Source organism: Lipophrys pholis (assembly GCF_963383615.2).
Source record: "Lipophrys pholis genome assembly, chromosome: 2".
In the NCBI taxonomy this organism is placed as follows: Eukaryota; Metazoa; Chordata; class Actinopteri; order Blenniiformes; family Blenniidae; genus Lipophrys; species Lipophrys pholis.
This window is the reverse complement of record NC_137636.1, coordinates 1639414-1661795: the sequence shown is the minus strand read 5'-3', so window position 1 is coordinate 1661795 and position 22382 is coordinate 1639414. Positions and strand designations below refer to the sequence as shown.

General features: G+C 41.8%; 1 protein-coding gene across 3 annotated transcripts; it reads left to right on the top strand.

Annotated features, from left to right (window-relative positions):
- Positions 1 to 402: 402 nt before the first annotated feature.
- Positions 403 to 21933, top strand: LOC308106604 (uncharacterized protein). 3 transcript variants are annotated; one of them, XM_080458452.1, is made up of 5 exons: positions 712 to 781; positions 1829 to 1911; positions 9760 to 10540; positions 13974 to 14144; positions 19832 to 21927. In XM_080458452.1, exons 3-5 carry the CDS (start codon positions 9775 to 9777, stop codon positions 19945 to 19947), a joined length of 1053 nt encoding a protein of 350 aa, XP_080314578.1. In that variant the 5' UTR covers positions 712 to 781; positions 1829 to 1911; positions 9760 to 9774; the 3' UTR covers positions 19948 to 21927. The 3 variants fall into 3 exon arrangements, with proteins under 3 accessions (XP_080314576.1, XP_080314578.1, XP_080314577.1); XM_080458450.1 differs by lacking the exon at positions 1829 to 1911 and having other exon boundaries at positions 403 to 781; positions 19832 to 21933; XM_080458451.1 differs by lacking the exons at positions 712 to 781; positions 1829 to 1911 and adding an exon at positions 5029 to 5156.
- Positions 21934 to 22382: the final 449 nt, after the last annotated feature.

The window sequence follows — 22382 nt, the reverse complement described above, 5'->3', positions numbered from 1 at the left end:
CGACAAAACACACACCGGCTCTGAGCAACACTCCAGCCGCTTCGCTCGCCTGCTCAAGTCCGCCGCCGCCGCCGCCGCCAGCCTCGGTTCAGCCGAAGAGCGAGACGAAACAAACAAAACAAAAGAAAACCAAACCCGGCTCGTCTGACGCGCCGTTACCTGCCAGTTCACAAAGTCATACGTCACCCGGCAGCCAGATATAAACCGGAGACAAAGGCGTGGATGAAACCTGAGCTCCTCAGCCTCCTCTCTCTGTTACTATGACGACGGAGGCCATTTCCAGCCAGCCAGAAAAACAAAGCAGAGGCTCAGGAGGGCCTGTGGCACGGGGCTCCGCCCACTGGGCACGGGGCTCCGCCCACTGGGCCTAACCTGGCAACCGAAAATAAAGACAGTGAACTTAGAGGAACATGAAACACACACACACACACACACACACACACACACACACACACACACACACACACACACACACACACACACACACACACACCCTGCCCCGTCTCCTCTGCACTAATTCATTCCCTTTGTGGTCTCTTCACAGCGTGGACCTGGATGCGGTTCAGGTGTGCTGCTATCGCTGGCAGGTGTAGGAGCAGGTTGAGCAGGTTGTTCCCTGAATGCCACTCTGTTGGGCCCTCCTCTTCCTCCCCCCTCCTCCTCCTCCTCCTCCTCCTCCTCCTCCTCCTCTCTTGCTGATTCACTCTCACATGTTGGCAGCTCACTGAAGAGATTTTGTTGCCTCTGCACCTGTTCTCATCTGATACAGCTTAAGAATAAGGTAAGGATTTCTCATACCGCAGAAGGATTTAATCTCTTTTATTTAAAAGCGTGAAGTCAAAACTGGATGAAGGAGATTTAAAAAAAAAACTAAAATAGAAACATCTAATGAGGTTGAAATGGTTTTTATTTTTAAATACCTGAAGAACACAAGAACCATCTTCTTCCTGAAAACACGTCAGTCTGAACGTATTTTAGGTTCAAATGTCAAATTAAAGTGACTTTTCTTTTGTACAAAACAACTGAAGAACTTCTATTTTCAAGTTACATATAGAATATTCACGTATTAGACTACTCATACTTATTACTACAGCAAATCTGTTATGTTGTCTAAATTGTTCAGAATACTAATTGAAAAAACACTGAAAATCCTCTTCCCCAATAGTACTCGAAGTATCCGAGTAGTATTAGATCATTATCGTTAAAATTGTAGAAGTAGACAACATCGACTACGAATATAAACTCAGCAAGTAGATCATGTGATGTAGTTTTTATTTAGGTATGAGTAGGATTACTTTAAATACTCAAATAAGTACTCCAAATGTTCAGAGCACATTTTCATAAACGCTACTTAGTATAGCTAAGTATAACCTAAATTATACTCTAATAAAAAAATAGGAGTATTTGTAATTTGCTACTTCCACCCAGGGCGTGTGTGTGTGTGTGTGTGTGTGTGTGTGTGTGTACTCAACAGTGAGTTTGTTCAAGATTAATTCAAGTAGAACAAGTATTAGTTACTTTTTAATCTACATTAATTGCATAATAATCATAGACATTCAATTCAATAAATAAAATAAATCTCCTATTAATTTCGTTTCTCAGACAGAAAAGTACTTCGTTGCCGACTTGCTGACCTCAAATCAAAAGGTTTAACAAGCAATAGAGGGAGTTGGGATATTGTACTGTATGACTTAATGATTCCATGGTGTAATTGTACTTGAATACGAGAAACATTGAAGTTAAAGGTGTTATTACCTCCTAATACGACTTGATCTATTCTATTACGAGCATTTATGGTTTGTTCCTTCCTGGTTCCATGACGACGCAGGATGATCAACACGTCTGTGACGTTCGGTGGAACTCCAGCATGAGAACAAAGTGTGTTTCTTCTAGAACAGCAGCTCCCAGCAGGTTAAACAACCCATTACTGCATTTTAACTAATCATGACATTAATCTGGGAAACCTTAACCAGAAACTGCAGCGTGGAATAAATGAACATTAATGAAGAAAGTCACATAATGAGCGCTATTTAAGAAGCCTATTTCTATACTATTATTAATAAACAATGTTCAACGGCGGTGGAAAGCTGCTTCCTTCACAGTGGAAACGAAAACATAACCAACACAATCATGTAAGTTAAAAAAGAAGTTATAAAAGACGAAAGGTCGTCGGATGTTTCGGGCCTGTTTGGTTGAGATGTGCAGAACGTGTGAATGAAGGGATGTTTCTCACTCCGTTTCCTCCGGATCATATAGCTGCAGCTATGTTAGTTACTGGGACTTCTCAACTGTTATGACTGAATCACTCATGCAGATATTTTTATTTCCCCTTTTCCACCTAAACAGTGACTTTATACACTATTTATTGTGATTTTGTTTGGCAGCGTCACGATATCTCAGCTGTTGTGTTGAATCCGTCACCCCTTAAAGGTATTTGTTTAAAAATAATGGGTTTTATTAGACATTTTTACAGTTTGCCTGTTGTTTTGGCTGATTGGAGCTTCTTGGTCTGTTTTGTCCTCCGACCTGATGTTTGACCTGTTGTTTGTTACTATGAACTCCTCTGACTGTTTTATTCCCATCACTCATGTTTGCTGTCAGCTTCCATCGTTTTACTCAAAATATCAAATTTGTGCCCATTTTCATCTGTGCCAACTTGCTTTATACCTTACATGCATTTATAAATATTTGACCAAATCTAGTTCTTAAACTGTTTTAGAAAACAAAACAAATAGTTACACCTCGCAATCTTCTTTAATGGCCATGAGTTAGAGATTCCCACACAATGGTTTTCCAACAGTTGGCATGAACAGTAGATCATTTAAACCTTTATTTATTTGGGGAAGAAACATTTCATAGTAAATATTAACAATACGTATAATCTATAAATAACTACAACTCCAGATCTACATGTTTGTTTTGAGGCAATGAAATATTACTATATCTTTAAGAAATTTACTTTTAACCAACTACCCTTTACAACTCCTGACCAAACTGCAATTTCAACAATATTCTGCCTCCGTTCACTAAATACTACAACTTCCAGATCACAGTGGGTTTTTATTTACACTATTTACATTTTCAAAGATTAAAAAAAACAAAAAACTTTTGGCCACATGTAGCTTAACCTGAACTAGAGCAGGTTAGTTCATATTCTGATCAGAATAACTGATCCTGATCACCTGAACTGACTCAACATTTCGTATGAACAACAGTGCGCCTGTGGTGGTCAAATCAATGTACCTACATGTCGTGACTGTCAAATTAAAACAGAAGCTGATTTTGGTTCAAATAAATGTTGAATGAGTGAAACAGACCCAGACACGCCGGCCCGGGCCCAAGTCCGATCTGGTTTTCATGATGAGTTCAACGTTTAAAAAGAAAATATGGACTGGATTTTAAATAAATAAATAAATAAAGACATACATAAAAGAAAGTGCTATTGATTTTGGTGTTGTGGTGAGAGTGGTGGACACCACTGGGACCAGGGATGCAGGAGTCAGACGTCGCTTCCTTCACTGGTTGTGACGTGATGAATTTGCAAAAACCTGAACGAAGGCTGCAAAATGCAAATGTCACTTCTCTCTGTATCGGACGAGAAAAAGATGGCATCACGCTAAAATTTAACCTATTTTTCATTGTGAATGTTAAATTGTCCCGTGCTTTTAAAACATTCTAAATTAAATGTGAATCTCACACCTCATCGCTCTAAACCAGGCGAGTCGGACATAATCAACCAGCACGAGGCTCCAATCAGGAGAAACCACCACCTGATTGTAAGGATTTTAAAGAGAACGTTGAACAATTGAACACATTTTCTAAGTGTGGTGGACACAACAGCCCTGAGACCTGAGCTGAGGTATCAGAGGAGAAAGACAGTAAACCAGTATTAATCCTCGAAGCTGCTGTCAGGGTGAGTTTCTACAAACACAGAACGCAGCAGCGATACGGGACGTTTTGCACCACAAGGGTTCATTAAAATTGATATTGTAGAAATTACTTCGTTTTGTGAAAATAGACATTGGCGTCCTCGATACTACAAAGAAAAACTTTAGTTTCAATCTGAGGATGAATGCAGTACTATTTTACTGGTCCTGAACGGGGCTGTATGTGACTCCTGAACTGAAACACTGCTGATCTAAAACAAAAGGAAATATTTAGAGTTGTTTTAGTGTAAAAGTTGTTATATTATCTGGTCCCTTTAAGAGACAGAATGAACTGATTATAGACTAAAATGAATTTAATACAGGATATAGAAGAATGTGTAGGACTAAATAAGCTTTGCTATGTTTAATATTTGTGTGCATGTGTGGTTTGGGTGCAGGTATATAAACTACACCTGTAGAGATACGTGTATAATTCTATAAGAACTGTGGATTACAGTTATGGATTTATGTCCACGTTACCATCAGAGAAACAAAAGGACAGTTTGTAGAAGAAACTCACATCTTCCACTTTTGAAGTCATGAGGCTCATAAGAAAACAATGGACTTGGTGGAACATTTTGACAATGGACGAAGCTGAGACATCTGAACTCTGCCCAGTGGAAACGCTGGATAATCAGTGTGTGCGTGGGTCGGAGGGCGCTGGTTACGTGTCCGCAGAGTGGAGGCAGTGGAGGTGGCGGTGGCGGTGGCGGTACAGACTCTGGCAGGCCAGGACTGAGGCTGAGTGTGAAGCCTCACGAGTTCACGTCTCTCCGTGTGTCTTCAACCCGCCGACGGGAGGACGTCCACGGTCAGAGCGGAGGACCAGTCCACCGCTGGTTTCACACTCACAAGCATGTGAGAGGGATTTGAAAAAACTTTCCCACAAACCAGGTTTGAAATCCAAACACTTGCCATCAATTTCCACTAAGTTGAGGCCTTTAAAAGTCATTAGTGTCGGCTTGACGTAAGACAAATACATAACTTGCCTGCAGGCTTAGTCACAATGGACGGATCTAAAGAAAGCAGTGACGCCGCTCGTCCGACCGGTTCCACGTCATGTTTGTTCTCGGGTACCTGCGGTGCCACCAGGCTTCACATTGTGGAACTGGGCTGCTGATTCATTCCTCTGACATGTTTTTCTCAAAGTCGTCACTTCAAATCAAGAACAAACAGATACAGACGACGAATACTGCATGACTTCTATGCTCAGGAAAGAGGAGGGTGAAGGTAATGTTTGTTTAATCTGAGGAGACGTTGTGATTAGAGAGCTTGTGTTCGTGACTTGACTTTGGATGATTTGAACAAACATGAGTGGAAGAGGTGCAGAGCGTCCTACTTCACTTCTCTACCGAGGATCCTACAGACAAGGGTTTTTTTATTTCCGTCCGTCCGATCCAACGAGCATTAAGCTTTCATTTTTAGAAAGTTCTTAAATTCCTCTTCTTCTTTGGTAATTAAAGAACTACATCCTGTATTTGAGCTGAACATTGAAAAAGAGGCTGCTTGTGAAGAATTCTTCAGAATATTTTAATAAATATTTCTCTTATTTGCATGTCCATTTAAGAAATAACTTTTTTTATTATGAATTAATTTGTCTATTTTTCATATCATATCAATGCTATATATATATATATATAAATATATAAATATATATATAATATACATAATAATAATAATAATATATATATATATATATACAATATCATATAATGTAATATTTCAGTTGATTTTTTTTCAAATATTGTCGACGAGCATCTTACTTTAAAATGATGCAAAATACCATGATAAACTATACGATTAATTACCAGCTCATGTAAAACATATTACATTGTCCAATAACAGCATTGCTTTACCTTTACACTGATTTGCTGTGAAATGTTTCCCTTTTTTAACACAACTGGTCCTGCACACTGCTGGTCCTGGTCCTGCACACTGCTGGTCCTGGTCCTGCACACTGCTGGTCCTGGTTCTGCTGGTCCTGGTCCTGCTGTAATAACTAGTTCTTCTGCTCATGCTCAGTAGACGGACAATAACAACAACTCCTCCAGAGTGTCCTGACTCCCAGTCCAAATTCTGCTGAGACTTGGTAGTTTTATTTTGACAGTCACCCGGAAGAGCACTCCAACTTGGTGTGTTCATACGAATGTTCGTGTCCCACTGATGATGTGTTTTGTTCTGTATTGTTCAGCTTTGCTAACAAAACCTCGCCACGTGAACACAAAACTCAAAAACACAAAATCGATAAGTTTTCATTTGGAACTTTGTCGTTTAAATGAGACACACGATCCGTTTAGCATGTTGGACTTAATGAAGATGGAACATTGAGCGTATTGTGTGAAATACTGGGGGAATTTATGTTTGACCACTTCCTGTATCAACGAACTCCACGTTGTTATTTCAGCGCTTCAGCCAATCACTCCACGGTGAACACAAACAAACCAACACCAAAGCAATACGTCTCTCTTATACATAATAAAACTATTAATCAGAATACTTCTGTTTATGTCAGACATGGTGTTATTCCCACCTCATCACTCGCAAAGTGCAAGCCAGCTGGAAGTGTGAACTACTTCTGTGAAGACGTGTTTACACGAGATCTCACTATATCATGTTCTACATCAAACTGTCGCTGCCGAATTCTCAAACTGGAACCGCGTCGCAGTCGGAGCAGGTAGAACCAGATTTTCCTCCACTGGTTTGTTGCTGCAGGCTCCCACATCGCACACTCAGACAAAACCTTTTCACACTGATTACAAGAAGCGTCAGTTCAGAAGGCAGCAGCCGATCAGCACAGTCGGCCTGCGGGGGGGGGGGGGGGGGGGGCTCATCTGTGTCGGGGAGTGAAGCCGAGGGGGAACGCCAAGCTCACAGGGCACTCGTGTGAATTCACAAAGACACAGATCTCAGCAGAGATGCTGTCAAACCAGCATGCGTGGAAGTCCGGACTTGTGTCAGTGAAGCTGACCTGCACTAGTAGTGCTGTTTAGCTTCAGGGAAACAGAAGAAGGGGGGGGGGGGGGGGGGGGGGGGGCTTTAATGCACATCAAGTCTTTCAATGTTATCAGAGAGAGTTTGGAGGCTGTGGTGAACATTTGTTTGAGACCAGTGGGCCCTTCAGGTGGTGTCCGATATAAAAAACACTCATGAGAAATAAAGTAAGAATAAAGAAAAGTATCCAGAAAAACAACCAAACAGATTTTTTCAATTCTGTTTACATTTGCAGTGAAAAGCAAAACTAGATTAAATCGATGAAGGTCTTGGTTCCTCCACGCCTGTTGCACCTTGTGACAGAGTTGCTTTAATGACTCGTCTACTTTTTATTACAACCTTGAAGGAAGTGGAAATTGTAGAATAAATCACATCATACATACATATTTATCCAATTATCTAACTGTATATACAAAGTCAATTATCTTTAACTATTTTTGTGACGAGCACATTTCCCCACGTGGGATGAAGAAAGTCTGATGTAATCTGATTTCCTGTCCCCCAGTAGGCGATGGAACAGGAAAGCTTGACCAGTTTTTGTTATAATACACATCAAAGTTCTCAGGACCACCACAACCAAACTCAGGGATTATAAAACGTTTAATCATCAATCCCTTAAAGATGTTCCTCATTACATTTCCTCTTAATCACATGAAATCCCAAGGACAACACAATTTTTGAAAATGTCTAGGTGGCGCCATCGAGCCATTTTGCCCTGCCCATGTCTGAAACCATCGATATACATTCATTTTCACTTCGCCTGGTTTTCTAAACATGTTCAGGCTCCCAAAAAGATAACGTACTTGGTGAGAAATATTAAATCCTCCAGATATAATAGAGCTGTGATAATAAATCAATCAGTGAAAAAGCTTAAAGAACGTCACAGTAATGATTAGAATCAGCACTGTTCGCTGGACCTTTAAACAGCTTTGGCTCAATGCTGCACACAGTTAAAGCATCTTTGACACGAGTGTCGGGAACCATGTGTCATAAAGTAACTTGTACTTGATAAGGGTGGGTCTGCCTGCTCACTTTGCAGGGTGGCCAGGTGACCGAGCTTTTCCTTCTTCGGCGAGCTGCTTGGCTGCTCAGACTTTTCTAGCTGCCGCCTAGGAGGGTTCCTACACCTCCAGCTAGAGTCTGCAGGATGCTGATACGTGGCCGACCGACACTTCAATACCGAGAGGGAGTCCAGCCCGGTAACCTACGAAGGAGTCTAGATTCCATTCAGGAGCCAAGACTGAAATAGCAGAGCCGGTTGAGCTGGATTTCTTTATCGAGCTTGTAGCAACCGGTCTTTCTCCTTCTCTCTTTGTTGGTGACACGATCTTCCCATCGTACTTTGAGAATCCTACGCAGACAAGCCTGCTGGACGCTTTCTACACGACGTACATGCCTCCCCTTTAGGGACCATGTTGGTGAGCCATGGAGGAGTATTCACAGTACACCGCTTTCGAAGGTCTATACTTTAGTAGTAGAAGTGTAAAAGACTCTTAAGGTGGAATTTTTCTGAAAACACTCCAGCATGTGTGCCGGCGCCGCGGTAAATAGTTCTTCTGCTCAGGCGCGAGGAGATGGACAATAGCAAACATGGAGTGGCATGACTCCCCGTCCATAATCTAGTTGTAGAGTCTATACCAAGAGTTCACTCACATAGCGCTTTTCAACTGCTTGAACTGTTTCAAAGGGCTTTACACCGTCAGTCACATTCATCCCGTCACACACACATTCACACACCAGTGGAGGCGGCAGCCATGCCAGTTCACCCATTGGGAGAGATTTGGGGTTCAGTGTCTTGCTCAAGGACACTTCAACGTGTGGAGATGAGGAATCAAACCTGCAAACTTCCGATTGGGAGCTGACCGCTCTACCAACAGAGCTTCCCAGATATATATATCGGTAGTTTTATAGGTTACCGTGGAAACGCAAAACCTTTCAAAAGTGAAAACCAAAAACGACGTGTTTTCACTTGAAATGTTCTCGTGTAAATATCAACCAGGAAGTAGTATTATTATCTACAATACTTAGCATTAGCATTAAACAGCAGCTTAGCCTATTAGCCAATAGTAGCCAACTCTGTCTGATGCAACTTTTTATATTTCGTATTTATTTAAATCTGTTTCCTACAAGGAGCCCTATCGTTGAGATGATAGCGAGCTCTCCTCAAAATGACTTAACTCATTTCAACGATAAACAGCCTCTCAGAAAATTCAACATTTTGAAATAAGTATAATACATATTTATGGTCTTGCCCCTAAATATATCTCAGCGTTTCTTGTAGAACATGAATCATCCAGACAGCTCAAGTCCCAACATGGTCTTCAGGTTAGGTGCAGTGGTTAGTGCTCCGGCCAGAAAATCCCTGGTTTGATTCCGGTTAGCCCTGTGTGGAATTTACATGCTCTTCCTGTTTGTGTGTGTGTGTGTACTGTAGTTTCTTCCCACAAACCAGAAACATGCGCTTGAAGGTTCCTGGTAACTCGCCAAGCCTGTAGATATGTATTTTTTTTGAAGCAAGTAGAACTTACCTTCAGTAACTTGCAGTAGAATATATAAAAGTCCCACTTTAAATATTCATTAATCTTGAGGAATGAATACTTTCTCCACCTGCAGTGGAGGTGATTCCGTCTCAGACTCCTCCGGGGCGCTCGGTTCAAATTACTTTGACGTATCTCAGATATTTCATGTAGATAAAGAGATCAAGAGATCAGAGATGAAGTTTGCTCAGTTAATCAGAAGAACTGCAGATTTTCAAAGGGATTATTTTTTGATGCTCTTCCACAGAACTTCATTTTCTCATTTGTCTTCTTCTGATGCCAATCTTTCACTTTTTATCTTTCAGGAAACCAACGTGAAAATGAAGCCTTTAAATATCACAGTGGGTCTCCTCCTGCTCGTCCAAGCCGTCCAGCTGGCGGCGCCCCAGACGACCCGCTCTGTCCCGACCATTGACGCATCCTGGCTGCGCCGTCTGACCGTAGAACCAAACAGAATTCAAGGTGAAGCCGATGTAGAAGAGAGGGAGCAAGATAACGGAAATGGTTTCACCAGCGGGACGTCATCGGGCGCCATGGAAGAGGAAAACATGGCCGAGCAAGGGAGGAGCGCCACCGGGTCGGCGAGACTCATGAACGTCACCGAGTCTCCTGCGGTCCAAAACGTCACGATGGAAGCAACCGAACCTCCACGTGCACAAACTACCGCTCCTCCCGCTGCTGCGAATACAACCGCCGGCCAAACAGAAGCTGGAAACGTCGTCAACTCAACATCGACTCCGCAAAACGTCACCGCCGTTCCAACAGCGTCCAACAGCAGCAACGCTACCTCGGCTCCGGAGGCCATTCCATCAGCAAAGCCAGACGAAGAGTCGACGAACAACACGGGATTCAGCAACTCCACGGCCGGGACGAACAACACGGGATTCAGCAACTCCACGGCCGGGACGAACAACACGGGATTCAGCAACTCCACGGCCGGGACGAACAACACTGGAACAGAGACGAACGAGGCGTCGACCGTGTCTCCGTCTGTCTCCGTGAAACCGGAGAGCACGGTGGGGATTCCTGCGACGACAGCTGTCGATGGCACGGTGGACGAAAGTACCAGAGACACCGCGGGCCGAGGTACTGCCGCCCTTCAGGCCCTCTGACCATCAAACCTATTAAACTTTAATCAGTTGCAAATTGCGAAAGCAACCAGTCACTTAAAGAGCCTACACACACACACACACACACACACACACACACACACACACACACACACACACACACACACACACACACACACACACACACACACACACACACACACACACACACACACACACACACACACACACACACACACACACACACTACATTTCCTGCCCTTTCTCTGACCCAGATTTGCCTCGATCTGTTTTCCTACTGGCAGGAGACAAATGCTGCTTCTTTCAGAAGCAAATGCAGGATTTGGTTTCAGGTGCCCTCGGCGTAGCCGCCGAGAGTGAGGGGCCCCATTACCGCCACCTTCTCCGGGAGACAAAGAAAACCCTGTTTGAGCTGCAAAAGCAACCGTGAGGGAGCGAGGTCAGGGATACCTGTGCCGCCGGTGTGCCGGGCAGTGAGACTAGTCTGTGGTGTCGACCGTGAGATCAGGGTGATACGAGTGGAAAAAAAGCTGCTTGTCATGCAGACTGCCGCGAAGCATTCAATCTATGTATCTACACGGGCAAGAAGAAGAAAAAAAAATCTGCTTTCCAGTGTAAAATATATATGCGGCGAGCGGAGCACCGTGGCCTTTGGAGAGCGAGAGCAGGGACGGGATTAAAAAGAAATAACACATGGACAGATGTGACAGTGGGACATAACACTAACAGATGATTGCAATAAACAGTGGGAAAACAGTGGTGAGACTGTGGCCAACGTGGAAAGAGAGGGGAAGAGAAGAAAAAAGAAAAAGCTCCATGGTTGTTATGACAGGCACAGCATGAGCACAAAAACTGTACAAAGCCATCGACTGTTGGGTACAGATAAACACAGAGGCTGTAAAAATGAGCCTACAAGGCGGCTTTGCTTTTTCTGACATCAGTAAATAAAAATAACAATTCCCCTCCGGTGTGAGGCTGTGAATGGAGCCACGTCTGCAGCTCTGCCAGGTAGCATTCTGAGCTAAAAGATAAAAGAAACGTTCTAATGCTCGAGACCAAGACCACATTTTCAAGATCTCGGTCCCTTAAAGTATTCCCTTTGACCTGGTCTCAGCCCCATAAGTCTTGTCTCCACCAACCCCCCCCACACACTTTTTTTCCCCCAAGAGATCTTGGAGGTGCTCCAAATCTCATTAGGATCATGAAATACCAAAATGTTTTTAGACCATAAGAAGACTTTTTCAAAAGGAGCTTGAGAAAGTAAAAGTCTAAAATGTACAAGCAGATCTGACGAAGAGTATAATTATTATCTTGGCATGCTTCCAGAAATGTCACGTAAAGGTGAAAGAAGAAAGTAAATTATTGATTTTGATTTAAAAATATAAAAAATTCACTCTTTTCATGATACTCTAATACTGCGTAACACTTTATTCCTAGGAGATTTTCACGCTACCCAGGGTTTGAACAGATTCGCTGCAGAGCCACACGATGCTCGTATGACAGTTTCTGATCATGCAAACAATCAGACTGACTTGATCATGTATCTTCTTATTATTTCTTATTCTATATGAATTATTAAACCATCTGCATCATATATCAAGGCAAATATCCTTCTGATGGCTTGAGTAACAATGATAAATGATGCATATTCTGATGACTGGACGTAAAACTGCCATTACCAGGAAGTGGCTTAATCATTCTCCACCCTCTGCTGACGACTGGACCAACATCCTACAGGAAATATAAGTTATAGAAAGACGTGGACGGAATGGAGACAGTATGTCAAACCTGGAAAGGTGGATTTTTCCTAATTTAAATGTAAGATGTTTAAATATTGACTGATTGCTAAATAAATCTGTTTTCTTTTATCTGATTTAAAAATCTTTTTTTTTTCATTTTCTCTTTCTCTTGATTTTCCACTTCTTCTGTACAAAGTCCACATTGATGTCTTTAAGTGTGAAACAATAAGAGAAAGAGAAATGAAAATTAATAGATTAACTGCGGACCAAGAGTACTGCAAACCAGACCTCTACAGATGTTTTCTAATGCGAGCTCAAAGAAAACATTTTATTTTGAAACTACTTTCCCTAAATGAGAAATCCCAAATTAAATAAATAAGCCATAGTAAATGGACCTGGAGTTACCTAAATCTAAATGAAGCCACAGTGACTCCTGCTGGAGGGGTGTGAAATTACCGTGGCGCATATTATTGTGAAAAAAAAGTTTTCTGGTTTTATTACTAGAAAAAGTGATTCCTAATAACAAAACTCTCACCTTTGCTGTTTAAAGGTGAAACAGAGCTGATGACTGAAACAGACACTTCCAGTCTGAGTGAAAAACATTGATGGGCAGAGGAAATGTTTTTGAGTTGTTTCTTCACAATCATGGAATAATAGTGAAATATCTGAGTGTATAAACTCCAGGGTATCATTTAAACAGTGGACTCAAGGTTGTTTTCCACATTGTAATTTCCATTTTTATTTATCATTTCAACCAATGTGATCAGCCCAGTAAACGTCATCGTTCATATAGGAACACAACGTACGTCCTTCAAACCGGTTTCACGTTCCTACAACAGGAATGTATTTGCTTTTTTCTATTAAAGTTCAGAATCTCTCAAACACTCATGAAGACACATAAAACATTGACGATGAAATCTGCTGGCGAACGAAACTGAAGCGATAGCGTGGATCTTTTTCTCCTCCCAGCAAGAACGGAGAGAAAAGACAAGCTTCCTGTGAGAATCTGAAGTGAAACATGTAAGCAAAGAAAACAAAAATAGACAATAAAAGTCTCTTGGTTGAGTTTTGCTGCAGGTTGGAGGTAAATCCATCCCAGGAAGTGAGTAGATTGAGCCATTTGTGGAGAAACGGAGTCCTGATAAAACACAAACGGAGTATTTTGCCACTTTCAGAATCGTTTATTGTTCTAGTGCTTCTGACTTCAAGTCAAACAGAAGGATGAATAAGGAGGAGAGGTTTGTGAAGCGGCAAAGTTAAATCTTGAGCTTTCGAAGCAACAGGACGACAAGAGCGGGAAAGGTCAGCAAAGGCCGAAGTGGTTAATGGAAGCGTGGTTATCTGCTCCGGCTCCGGTCGCAATGTGACGACAGCACATCATCAGCTCGCTGCTGCTTTCACGTCCAGGGAATGTTGATCCGTGGAGATATTAAATCAGCTACGACATTTAAGAGTCGTTCAGTCACATTTCACCTTATTTAGAGAAACGCAGTGTGTAGCCTCATAACATATTCAAATGTATTCCAGAAACCATCATGATTTGGGCTTGTTAATTGCATTAATTATCGCAGGGTAAATTAGACATTTCTGGCTAATGAGGATTTGTATCTGCAAACATGTTTGAGTGCCAAGTACATGGCAATTAACTCTCAAATTTCTTGGCGTTTTTCTTGGCTTCCCCCCGTGCAGGGTCGGCGTTGGATCTCCAGAACAACGCCAGGCAGCAGGCCTGGGGGGCCGTGCTGGCCACGGCGGTGGCGGTGGCCTGTGTGGGCCTGGTGGCCTACATCATCCTGAAAAAGAAATACCCCAAGGGCTTCACGCACAGGAAGCTGGTGGAGGAGTATCCCTCTGACCCAGGTACGACAGGCTGTTTGACTGGGTTACATTCAAGAGTGCCAATTTTCTTTTAGTTCTTTTTCTTCTGGCAAAGTCTTCAAAAGGTTCTGTTAAACAGGGAAAAACAAAAAACGATCGGAGTGGGTGGCAAGACGAAATCCTCCGATTCCCTCAATATTGTTTTGAGCAGTGGTATTTAGAATGTAGGGCAGGTCTGGGTGCAATGAGCAACGTGTACATGACAACGTTTCAAATGAAAACTCCTCCTCTTTGTTTCAAGTTTTCACTTGAAGCATTGCTGTGGGCCTGACTCTGGGGGCGCTAGAGAGGTTCAGGGGGCACAGCAGCTGGACAGATGTTGGTTGGATTTCCTAAAAGAAATCCAAAATGGGGATTATTTTCTCAGAATACACAATTCTGGAAGTGAATTTGTTGTAAGTGGATCAGAGTACATTGAAATAAGTGGATGGATGGATGGATGGATGGATGGATGGATGGATGGATGGATGGATGGATGGATGGATGGATGGATGGATGGATGGATGGATGGATGGATGGATGGATGGATGGATGGATGGATGGATGGATGGATGGATGGATGGATGGATGGATGGATGGATGGATGGATGGATGGATAGATAGATAGATAGATAGATAGATAGATAGATAGATAGATAGATAGATAGATAGATAGATAGATAGATAGATAGATAGATAGATAGATAGATAGATAGATAGATAGATAGATAGATAGATAGATAGATAGATAGATAGATAGATAGATAGATAGATAGATAGATAGATAGATAGATGGATGGATGGATGGATGGATGGATGGATGGATGGATGGATGGATGGATGGATGGATGGATGGATGGATGGATGGATAGATAGATAGATAGCAGGTCAGTAGCCAGCATACAAAATAATTCTAATTTTAAAATCGATCAAATCTACTCAAATAAAACACTTTTAATATTAAAAATGAGGTTCATGCTTTTTATGGTTTCAATCCCAGAAACCAGTGATTTTTCATAATATGGAAAACATTACACAGTGTGAGATCTGAGGGACCAGAATGTGGAGTTCATCCTGTCACTCTGGTCTCTGTTGATACACAATCCGTCACTCAGATACTTTTGTACTCCATTGGTGTAAATACCTGATGGCAGAATATTTCCAGTATTCAAACACCAGACAGGACAAAGTAGAAAACACAGCAGATCTGACAGACGCTACTTTAGTTTTCATGCACTACACATTTTAAACAAACTACCTGAAAACTGCAAAAGAAAATTAAACTCTCTAAAGCAAACATTCATTTGATGCTGCGCTGTTCCACTAACTCCTGTATCTTCCTCTAAGTTCTACTATTACCTTTTGGATTATCGCTTTAAAGTTCTTATCTTTTCCCATTTGTATTCCTCTTCCTTATTGACGTTGTCACCGTTCAGTGTCTATAACTGTTTGTGTCTGTTAACGTAAAGCCCTTTAAATAGATCTGTTGGATAAACATGCTTCAGAAGTAAAGTTCCCTTGCCTTAACGTATAAGAGATATAAGAGACATCGACCTTTTCCCCCGAACTCACAGCAAAAAGAGTCACAGGTTGAATTCCAGCAATCTTTTCTGATCTATTCCTCATCCGTTGGTTTGCCTGTTTCTCCTGCTGCGCTCACATGCACACAGCTCGCCCTGCTTTAATAAGGTAACCTCCCTATAATAAAGTAACCTCGCCATGTAAAATAGGATCATGTACTATGACAGTTTGCAATTTGTCTCATTGTTGCGGTGGAGCAGGGAGGCAGACAGCGCTTCGTTTTCACAGCCCTCCTACGCTCCCTCATACTTAACCTTTCTGTTAAAGCCCCGACTGAATCCTCGCCGCGCCCACGAGACCGCGGACTAGATAAGCTGACGCGTCTAAAGACAGCCTTCACAAACTTTACCTGCATGGTGAGGATGAGCGGCATCGTGTCGTGGAACAACTGGTCTGTGTTCTTCACACCAAACCACAGGAAAGGCAAATAAATGGAGCAGCACTGTTCAAAGATCTTCCAATGAAACAAAGAGAAAATCCTAATAATTTATGTTAAACAGGCCTGCAGATTCATACATTTACAACTTTAACAGTTTTGATCGACTTGCACGAGGCAGCGCTCCAGCCGAGCGACAACATGAGGTTTAAACTGCCCACTCACAGCCGACACTGGAACTTATGCGCAGAACGTAAACACGCCCACAAGCGCCGCGCTCGGAGAGCGATGATAAAAGGCCGGTGAGAGGAAATAGGCAGCCTGCCACTTTGGATTTGCACGAGTATTTATTTATAAATCTTATTATTTAATAGCACCGCTAATGCCGCTGCCTTTGATGTAAAAGTTACAGTTACAAGACTTCTTTGCCTGTTTGGTGCCGCTGGTAGAAAAAGAGGAGAGTCTGAAGTCAATGAGTGAAGCGAGATCCTCCTGTATTGGTTAAATCTATTTCAATCTCAGCAGGATTAACTGTCTACACATGGTCGGAGAGTTTTCAAAAAGTTCCACCCTGGGAGCCGTTTCCAAAAAGTTGCTTTTTTCAGTGACTCGGAGCGTCGTTGTTGTGTAAACAAAACCCTCAACTGCAACAAACGTTTTCTATTTTCACTTGAAAATGAAATGTTGTGTAAACAGGGCCTGATACTGATAATATTAATACAATTATTTTATTCACTGACCTTATCGAGTTCAAAACTATCCGAATACGGTTTAAAGCAAGGAACAACCTGCTGCCGGGCAACGTTCAGGGAATGTTCAGAGAGAAAAGATTTACAACTTCAGGGGGAAATTACAGTTAAAAACTTGTAAAGTCCCCGGAAAAACTTCTGTATCACCATACAGGATGTAAAACTATGAGATAACTTATGTACAGAGATTAAATTATTATCAAACTTAATGCAGTTCAAAAGAATATATAAAGAGCTGATTCAGGTGAGGTGCGGGGTTTTGCCATGAGAGCAAGGGATTGTGGGTAATGGTGTTGTTCTGTTTATTGGTGGAGGGAAACAATTGGTCTGTATAAACCGTCACGGCTTTATTAGTGTCGGACACAAATTAATACAAATGAAGAAAAAAAAGAAATATTTTGTGATTTGCAACCATAAAGATGTAAAAGAGTAGAATTAAAAAAGTAATGGAATACTTCTGCCTTCCCTCTTTTTGATCATCTATTGGAGTAATCCAGAGAGCTCTGGATTACTCATCTGGATGAGTGTCTCTTTCTTTTATTCACTCTGTTTGTTTCTCTCGTTTCTTTTTTGTTTTGTATGTTCACAAACAAATAAAATAAAAAATAGTTTCCTCTCAGTGCAGATAAATACTCCTACCATATCTCTACTGTATGTACAGGATTGGTGCAATACTTTGGTCAAAACCCCTCCTGAGTTCAGAGTACGAAGCTAAATATGAAAGAACTAATAATTTCTGTGAGACGAGTACGTTTTCAAGTGTAAACAGAAAACTTTCGTTGCGTTATGAGAGTCCGTTTACACGACAAGAGTACTTTTTGAAAACACTCCCACTCCTTCTCCTGGTACATTGTGCACGTGTACGGCAGCTGGAGTAAAGAATCCTTCGTAATATTCAACAGTCACCTCAATAACAATCCAACTTCACCTTCTGTCCGTACGAATGTCTGTCTCCTCCCATTGTTAATGTTTATAGCGTATTGTTCTCTGGGTGCGTGGTTTCATTACAAAAACAAACAACAGCACCCACTAGTGGCCTGGGATGCTCACTTCATCGTTTTCTGAAATTTCTTAAAAGCAGTAAACATGACAACGATGCCTCAGACACAAACTAGTGTTTCTTATTTGTATTTCACAGAGTTTGTTGTGTGAGCTGAAAAAGAAGCATGACTGTTTATGTGATTTTCCATCTCAGCCTCTGACTTCCTGATCTCAGGGCAGCTGCTTCAGGCATTAACACACCACAGAAAAGATTCAGCTTTGAGGACCAGGTCCTGTAAATAGCCCAGTGGGACTGAGACATTCTACTGAAACAGAAACGTTTGCCTTCAAAAGTAAGAGCATTTTGCTCCGAGTGGAGTGATGCATGTCAAACAGGGACAAATGGACCTGATGCTGAAATCCTTTTCTAATAAAGTTGAGTGCGATAAGACGTGAGCTTGAAAAACTGATTGGATCTCAATTAATTTCTAATCGAGACTCGCATCGTTAGCAGGCGTCTGTCGAGTCGGCCTGAATTCATATCTGGACACAATCAGGATGTGAGGCGGATTTTAATGCAAGACATGTTGTTTTGTTTTGGTCTCACTTCCATTGTGGAAACTGTCAATCAAGGTGATTTGAAGACGTGGATTGTGACGGAGGCATTCATTAGTGATCCTGAAGGACCTTTGTGGGTTTGTTTTTTTTTCATTCTCAGTGATATAAATATCTATTGACAGCTGGAATGACCTCGCCTGGTCACCTGCATTCGGACTAAATCATCATCATCCTGTCCAGAGTTACCGTTTCCTCCGTCGGGCCAAATTGTCTCTGCAGGTTTTTCTTTAGCGCCGGCAGCCTCGAGTCGTTTTGTGTTTAAATCCCATTTACTAATCTCACTTACGCGCAGCGATTTCCCACGTTTTCCCAAAATACCTTCCAAAGAGCTTGAGAGAACTTGTAAGTGGAGAGGAAAACAATTATTTAGCGGGGATGATGGGAGCACGTTCAGGGAAGGAGCTTTGTCCGATTGATTCCTTTGTAGACAAGTTCAAAATGTTGCCTTTATCAAAGAAAGGCTGCTCTTTCATCCTCCGGAGGTTTTTCCTCGTAGAAGCATTAACATGATGTGAATCTGTGGGACTGTAAAGGTTCCAACTCCTCATCCTGTCGTCTCATCAAACACTCCTGCTCACGTCATTCTTCCCTCATGTAATCTACTAATATTAAAGTCTTTTCAGCTGCTTTTCTTTTTTTTTTCTTTTTAAATAAAGTAATTCGCTCAGCACAGATAATGCCTGATCGGTCACCATAGAATTTATGGGGATGCTCTGATACAGATACCAGTATTTGGCATCAAGTACCGGGTCAGATACTGTTAAATAAGCCGTTGGTATGAATTTAAGTAACAGAATTGTCAAAATATCATCTATGTATTTTTAGCAGATTGTTGCAATGCTAAGGCCAAGAAAACTATAAAAACATTTAAGATTGACTTGAATATTATCTAGAATATAAAAGCCTTTTGAAAACAATTGCAATGGGATTTACTAGGTACTCGTATCTGTGCTCGGTATCGACAAGGAGCTCAAGGTTCGTGCTCCAATAAAGCACAAAGTTCCTTTTTCTCCGTTTCCCTGGAGACAGGAGTCAAAGCACTTTTTAAAAGTTCCACCTTTGGAGCCAATTTCAAAAAGTAGCATTTTCAGTGGCTCTGAGCAGCGTGGAGTAAACGGACAACAAAAACACAAAGGTTTTCACTTTAAATCATGAAAACACTGAGGATGGAGGATTCGGACGCAGGATGTTGGAGATGAGCTTCCAGGCTGCAGGAGAGCAAAGACCTCACATCTCCAGCGGCAGATGGAATCTGTTCACGAGTTTTATTTACTGCTTTTATTTCAACGCTACGATAGTTTGGACTCGAGAACAAGATTTCAGTCCTCTTTTATTTCCATCTCTGGTTACTTCCTGTTTTTAACGCCGGCGTGTTTATCTTCCAGTTCTCCGGTTGGACAACAGTGAACCTCTGGACTTGAACTTCGGTCATTTGGGCTACCACAACCCAGGACTCCATGGGGACGACATCCAAATGAGCAGGATACCAGGACGCCCATAACACGGACAAAGGAAGGACTCTGAACTCTCTCCAGGGCAAATCTATCTATTAAGGGTTCTAGATTTTGTTAGACAGGTTGGTGCATTCTTGTCAATAAGAACGTCGTTACGATGGGAATTACTAAAGGGTGTGTGTGTAGATCAGGGGTCAGTCGCCACAAACGATACTTATGCCTGATTATTTGCTCCATGGATTCGATTTATTGTGCCGATGACGGCCAAATCCAAACTGTCAGCCACTTTATGTGTGTTGCCAAAGTGAAGTCTCTTTCTTCCCCAATGGAAAATGTGCTTTGCAGTAAATGAAAGGTGTCACTAACACATGGCTCGCTTTGTGTGGAAGGAAGCCGGAAGATGAAGCTCAAGACAAACAAAAAAATAAAGACATTAGCATATAAGCACATTTGCTAAAGTGAAGAAAGCAGATTGCAGCTCCTGCTGATCCAAAACATTCCAGACAGGGAGGGAGAGAGAGAAAAGCACTGCAATCTAAATAACAGATGACACATCTCGCTCATTGCAACAGAATTCAGAAGCCATGGTGAACAACAATAAAAGGATCCATATCAACAATCTCCTGCTGTCTCAGCAGAAGCGAGGCAATAAGAAGTTAAATTTGAGCCGTGCTATCGGATATTCAACGACTGGCAGTCACAGCCAGAGTCGGAGAATTCAACCGCCAAGCCAAAGACTGTTTTCTTTCTTCTTTTTTTTTTAGTTTTCTAGGTGGAGGGAGGTTTTCTTACTCGTACACGGAGGTTTGGGTCTTCAGGATGGGAGTTCTGTCAATTGTCTTATATTTAGGCACCGTCTAGACGACAACGTTTCAGGTGAAAACATAATTTCTGCATTTTGGTTTCAGAGAAATTTCACGTTTTCACAACATTTTGAAGATGTAGTTTTCATGTGTGGCCACTAGTGAGTGCTGTTTGTTTATGTACTGAAACAAGACACACAACCGTAGAGAACAATACACTATAAACAGTAAGAACGGCGAGTACACAAACTCGAGCGGACATTTTTATTGTTCATCTACTGAGCATGTGCAGAAGAACTACGGCGCGATAACAGCTATACCACCATGTACAGAAAGTTGGTATTTTTCCGCCGTTTCCATGGAGACGGAGCATTTTTGAAAAGTTCTCAGAAGTGTGTGATTTCAGTGGCTTTGAACAACGTCGTCATGTAAACTGACACGCAACAAAAATGCTGCGTTTTCACTTGCAAATGTGGCGTAAACAGGCGGCTAGTAGCATGAGAATATACTGCGTCCATCATTTAGCTCCCCACCTCCAGAAAGAATGAAAACGTGGGTAAATCTTTCTTTAATCCTTTTTTACGTCGAGTCAAAGTGTTTCTGATATGATTGTGGCAATATCATGGGGCAAGAAGTCAATCAGAAGGATTAACATGTACTTCTTGTCCTTCTGTGTATTTGATGCTTTTGTATGATTAACTATATTTTATAATTGTTCCTTTCTGCACTTTCCTACTTTTCTAAGCTGAATGAAAAGCTTGCACATTTTTAACTGTACTTGTGAATAAAATACACCTTTGAGCTCCCTCGACCTCGTCACTCATCATCTCCAGAGTGAAGCCCGCAACTCAATCAATAAACACCCTGACTTTGATTGATATGAGCCTTCGCTCGGCCCGGACAGCCAACAACAACTTCTACATTTTGATATTATTGTTGTGTGTGTGTGTGTGTGTGTGTGTGTGTGTGTGTGTGTGTGTGTGTGTGTGTGTGTGTGTGTGTGTGTGTGTGTGTGTGGGGATGTCGAAATCCTTCCCCGCTCTAGTTTCAGACATCAGTCAGGAAGTTATTGCCTGATGGAGCGAGTGGAGTTTTTGCGGCAGTAAAGAAGCGCGACGTTACTGCAGAGATAATGCAGATGGATGGGGGGAGACTGTTACCCCGGAGAGCACTACCTGTACTCATATGGAACTTTGTAAAAGCCTTAATAAACATTCAGCTTTAAGTGTTTGCTTTCGTTACTCAGGAAGATCTCTCTGCACATACAAGGAAATGGGCTCGAAATGAATGTGCACAGCATAAATAACACAATAAAAATCTAATGTTGATAACCAGATCAACATGCACAGATCATGAAGTTCAACTGAGATATAAACAAAACATATATATATATAGGAAAAAAAGTAATAACTACAGGAAAACATTGATTTAATCTGTCTGAAGATATTTTCATCATTAAATCTGTTGTATCGTGTAATGAAGAATAAATAAACATAAGTGTAACAACAGCAGCTGCCAAATATATAGAAAGGACTGCAGATTTCTCTTGATAGAGATAGATATTAGTATTAGTCTAAATACTGTGGTTGGGAAAAAGCAGTAATACGTGTAGTTAAATTAAATCCCTCGAAGGACGGGGGAAGACTCCGAAGAAGAAACAACACTTACAAAAACTGCCG

Bases quoted from the DNA above. Each gene is read 5' to 3' on its own strand.
- LOC308106604 (XM_080458450.1), top strand. From the start codon at position 9,775: ATGAAGCCTTTAAATATCACAGTGGGTCTCCTCCTGCTCGTCCAAGCC. The intron at 10,541-13,973 runs GTACTGCCGCCC...CCCCCCGTGCAG, and splicing joins CAGAGACACCGCGGGCCGAG to GGTCGGCGTTGGATCTCCAG. The intron at 14,145-19,831 runs GTACGACAGGCT...TTTATCTTCCAG, and splicing joins GGAGTATCCCTCTGACCCAG to TTCTCCGGTTGGACAACAGT.